General features: G+C 42.9%; 1 protein-coding gene across 1 annotated transcript; it reads left to right on the top strand.

The window, feature by feature from the left end:
* Positions 1–2,294: 2,294 nt before the first annotated feature.
* LOC124663724 (agamous-like MADS-box protein AGL80) lies at positions 2,295–3,122 on the top strand. Its single transcript, XM_047201397.1, has one exon. It carries the CDS (start codon positions 2,295–2,297, stop codon positions 3,120–3,122), a length of 828 nt encoding a protein of 275 aa, XP_047057353.1.
* Positions 3,123–5,055: the final 1,933 nt, after the last annotated feature.

The raw sequence follows: 5,055 nt of genomic DNA, 5'->3' as shown, positions 1-5,055 counted from the left end.
AAGCAGCCACCTGGTTAGGAAAATCCTAATGCACCCTATCATGTGTGTAAACTTGATAAGTCACTTTATGGGTTGAAACAAGCACCAAGAGCATGGTTCTCAAAGTTAAGTTCAAAACTACAAGAACTTGGTTTTCTAGCATCAAAGGCAGATACATCACTCTTTATATATAATAAGTTAGGCATTATCATGTTTGTGCTAGTATATGTTGATGACATTATTGTTACCAGCTCCTCCAACAAAGCAGTCAATGCACTCCTCCAAGACCTTAGTTCAGCTTTTGCATTAAAGGATCTTGGTGATCTACACTTCTTCTTAGAAATTGAGGTAAAGAAAATTAATCAAGGTATTATATTAACCCAAGAAAAATATGCTTCAGATTTTCTCAACAGAGTTGGATTAAAAGAGTGCAAGACGCTACCTACTCCATTGTCAGCATCAGAGAAGGTTTATGTCACTGAAGGTGAACTTCTAGGACCAGAAGATAGTACAAGGTATAGAAGTATTGTTGCAGCATTGCAGTATTTGACTCTTACCAGGCCAGACATAGCTTTTTCTGTCAACAAGGTATGCCAGTTTCTTCATGCTCCCACTACTGCACATTGGACAGCAGTAAAGAGAATATTGAGATATGTCAGTGGTACAGTGAGTCTTGGTTTAACTTTTAAGAGATCTTCTTCCACACTAGTTAGTGCCTTCTCAGATGTAGATTGGGCAGGATGTGTAGATGATAGGGGATCTACAGGAGGTTTCGCTGTATACTTTGGATCCAACTTAATTTCTTGGAGTGCTAGAAAACAAGCAACAGTGTCAAGATTAAGCACAGAAGCTGAATACAAATCTTTGGCGAATGCTACAGCAGAAGTCATATGGATTGAGTCTTTATTGAAAGAACTTGGAATCCGAAGAAATGAAAGTTCATGCTTGTGGTGTGATAATATGGGTGCTACATATCTTTCTGCTAATCCTATCTTTCATGCTAGGACTAAACATATTGAAATTGTTTTTCATTTTGTAAGAGAAAGAGTAGCAAATAAATAGCTCGAGATTAGATTCATTCCATCAAAGGATCAGGTGGCAGATGGTTTCACAAAAGCTTTACCAGCTCAGCAGTTTGAAGAATTCAAGTCAACCTCAACCTTAAGAAGGCTGTGATTGAGGAGGGGTGTTAGAGTATCCGTTATGATACGGAAGTTCAGTTAAACCCTGACGGAAGTTCAGATAGAGATAGATAGAAGTTCCGATGTATTTGTGATGATCCGATCGTAACTATAAGATCAGGATCATCCCTTTCTTTTCTATGTTTTGTTGTAACCTTCCGTGTACCTATCTCTGCCGATGTTGGCATATATATATCAACGTGAAACCGATGGAAGTCCCCATCATTAACCCAAAAACCTCTACCGATCATAAATACCTCTGGTGTGATTGTTCGCGCATTCATCAAGGTAGCTAGCTAGCTAGCACCTCGTGTTATCTTATGATGGTAAAGCTAAGAGTTATAAACTAAACCGAGTGATTTCGTGAGGTCCCGTGCACGGAACAAACACCCCTCTCATGGATGGTCGATGGGATGACGTACACATTTGAATAAGCACATAAATTTAGATAAAATTTACTTCGCAATTAATTAGGAAATATATTATTAAAACAAGGATATCCTGGTAATAAAGACATACCTCTTGAGAGAATCCTTCCATGGCTTATTCAGGTTATCATGAGAACACGAAGTTATCTGATTTTCGAGACATACCAGAGATTGATGAACAAACTGAACTTTTGTACAGACTATAATTTCAGATAATGGATACAAAAATCAGTTGTGACATTTCTGTATGAAATAAGATATATCGCATGATCTTGCATCTAGGGAAGTCATTTTTCCCCTACCTCAAACAATAGTGAGAATAATCTTTGTGTCGTAGGAAATCTCTGGTGTGATTGCTCGTGTATTCATCAAGCTAGCTAGCACCTGGCCTTATGTTATGAAGGTAAAGCTAAGACTTATAAATGGACGCACCTCAATGAACAGATGGGCAGAATTAAGATCGGGGTTCAAGATGTGCTAGCTATTCGATCACGTTAATAAGCAGTAAATCATGCAATCCCCTCCATATCTGTAACAGTAATCTCTTACCATATCATGATTCTCGGCATGCTGCCGCCTGCTCATCCAATTCGATGTTCCACTATAAATCCACCCCTCCCCCCTTTGCTTTCAACTCACCAAAAGCAACACCTTTCCTTTGCAGGTGGTTTTACCCCTCTGTTGCCTGCTTTGTTGCTTGAGGGCAATGGCTCGCAAGAAGGTGACCCTCCAGTACATCCCCAACGACTCCACCCGGCGCGGCACTTTCAAGAAACGCCGCCGGGGATTGATGAAGAAAGCGAGCGAGCTGTCGATCCTCTGCGACGTCAAGGCCTGCGTGGTGGTGTACGGCGAGGGCGAGAGTGCGCCGGAGGTGTTTCCGTCTCCCGACGAGGGACTGGCAATCCTGACCCAGTTCAAGAACATGCCGGAGCTGGATCAGTGCAAGAAGATGATGAACCAGGAGGGGTTCCTCCGGCAGCGCATCGACAAGCTCCGCGAGCAGGTGCACAAGTCCGGGCGCGACTGCCGGGACCGCGAGATCAGGTACCTCCTGCACAAGGCCATGGTGGGAAACCTCCCGGGCCTCGAGGGGCTCTCGATCGAGGAGCTCACCAGCGTGGGATGGAAGGTGGAGGTGCTCCTCAAGAGCATCGGCGACCGCATCACGAAGATCCGAGGCCTCCGGTCCCTCTACCAGCCTTCCCTCCAGGCGCAGCCGTCGCCGGATGCCTACCTCGCCGGTGGCGCGGACATGGGGGCTCCGGCGATGTACCAGGCTCACGCGCCGCCGGTGCAGGAGAGATGGCTCGACATGGTGAGTTCTGGATCGGGAGGTGACCTCAGCACCGTCGTCTACAGTGGCTTAAACGGTAGCCATGACGGTGCCGGCAGCGGCACCAGCGCCAGCGCCGGCGATGACGTGATGCAGCCCTTCGATCTGGGTGCGGGGTTCGCTTGGCAGTGGGCTGCCAGTCCTGTCCCGTCTCCGATGAGTTCTTTCCTGACTCCCATGTCAGCAGGGAGAGGCTGATCGATGTCCGCACTGCATCTGCATGCATGCAAGGCCAGGCCAGCGTCTACGTCCCGATTGATTATCGATCATCTCGATCTTCTATGTTTCGTCAGTTTACTTCATGTTCAAGGGTCTGGTCGTGCCATCTTAGTTTGCTTCTGTCGTGTCGTGTGCCGTACGCCCTCCTGTTGTTGTCCGGTTCAGTTGTACAGTTTTAATTTAATCCTTGCATGCATGCCTGAGAATAGCTTGGCTCTGTTTTGATCAATCTCTCCTTCCGTTGTTGAATGATCTCGTCCCTATACTATAGTAAGAGAAATATTGGTGTCTGCCGCAGCGGAGCTACAACAAACTGGTCCAGGGTGCACAAGATTACCAAGCACAAAAAATGTACAAATTTTCTCGCCAAACAGTACACTAAATTAAGAAGTATATATGCAACCGATTTGAGCACACATACTTTCCCATACAAAACCGAGTCAACAGAATAGGACAATAATAGAAAAGTGCCTAGCAAAGTACTAATAAAAAAATTTGGTTGACTACGGTAAACTCTGGAAAACAAAATTTGGCATTGATTGGTAAAATATGGTTTCCCTGTTGCCAGCGTGGACGCCTTCACAAAAAAACAGTTTGTCCATGTCTACCAATAACATGTAAAAAAAAAGAATGTAGACAAACTTCTAAGAACTCAAAATAGTACAATGAATAGATAATGTGGTTAAGTGGACGTGTTAACGACATTTAGAATTTACGACCTCTTACTTTCATGAAGCGATCAACCACCGGATTATTTGCGACATTCTTTATTTCTTATTTCTTCACATAGCAAATAAGGTTACCACTCAAAATTCCATCATCAAGGCGATTGCACAAATATGTTTTCATTATCTTCATTGCCAAAAAGCATCTCTCAACTGCGGCAATGGCAACACGCAATACTAGTACTAGTCTCAATAGCTAGTAAACAAAAGGGTAGCATCAATATTTTTCGTTTCTACCAATATCCTAGAAGGCTCAAAACTTGTTTGTATATTGGAGAATCTCTCATCTGTTTTCACATCTGTAGAGACAAAGATGATGACTAAGGTCCCTCAATTCTCGATAATCAAACTTTTCGGGGTAAAGTTTATTAAAACTAATCAAATTCTCTGAATTAAAATCATGGAAGGGGTCTCTTGGACACAAAGATGTAGAACAAAAAAGCAAGTTAGAGGTTATCTTATTGAAGCGACCATCAAGCTCTTGAACTAGCCAATCAAGAACGGCATTGCAATAATCAACTTGAAAATGGTGCTTGTTGGTAAGTCCGGTGCTTTGGCTTTTGTTCTTTGGATTAACATAGGCTTCTTACATTTCCAACTTTTCAAGATCATGTTTATCACAAAATGCAAACACTTCACCAAGTAGAGGTTCCCACCCATGTCCTCTAAGCTCAACTAAGTAAATTATTGTTGATTTCACACACTTCATAGCATTCACTATGTCTTGATCTTTACGCTGAAGTGTTCATGAAAAGATATTTGTTACTATCAAAATAGTCAACATGAGATGCAAATAGAACACGAAATCAAATGACTAAAAGTACATTAAAAGACTCAATGCTTGATCTCTATGTGTCCTCTTCTTCCACAAATTTTAACACTTTGATAATTGTTGGGAACAAGTCGAGCAAGCTTTTCAGTGTTAGATAATGAGAGCTCCAACGAGTGCCCCTCCCCCCAGTCTTTTAAGGCATTGCTCTTGGTTTAATCCCTACCCGGTTACAAGTTGCCCACAACCTAAGGCCTTCTCACTTTTCTGAAATTAAAGTCTGGAATCATGTCCATTCGCTTAGTTGATCCACCCACCACATCCAGCAAGGTAGAAATTACTACCACCACAACACAACTAGCTGATGCTAGTGAGAAAAACAATGGACATAGTAAGTTGTGATAGTTTCTGTCAAGAT

The sequence above is a fragment of the Lolium rigidum genome, chromosome 6 (genome assembly GCF_022539505.1).
Source record: "Lolium rigidum isolate FL_2022 chromosome 6, APGP_CSIRO_Lrig_0.1, whole genome shotgun sequence".
Classification (NCBI taxonomy): domain Eukaryota; kingdom Viridiplantae; phylum Streptophyta; class Magnoliopsida; order Poales; family Poaceae; genus Lolium; species Lolium rigidum.
The sequence above is the reverse complement of the archived record's forward strand: the minus strand, read 5'-3'. Positions and strand labels throughout refer to the sequence as shown.

Coding starts and splice junctions, on each gene's coding strand:
- LOC124663724 (XM_047201397.1), top strand. CDS start 2,295: ATGGCTCGCAAGAAGGTGACCCTCCAGTACATCCCCAACGACTCCACC.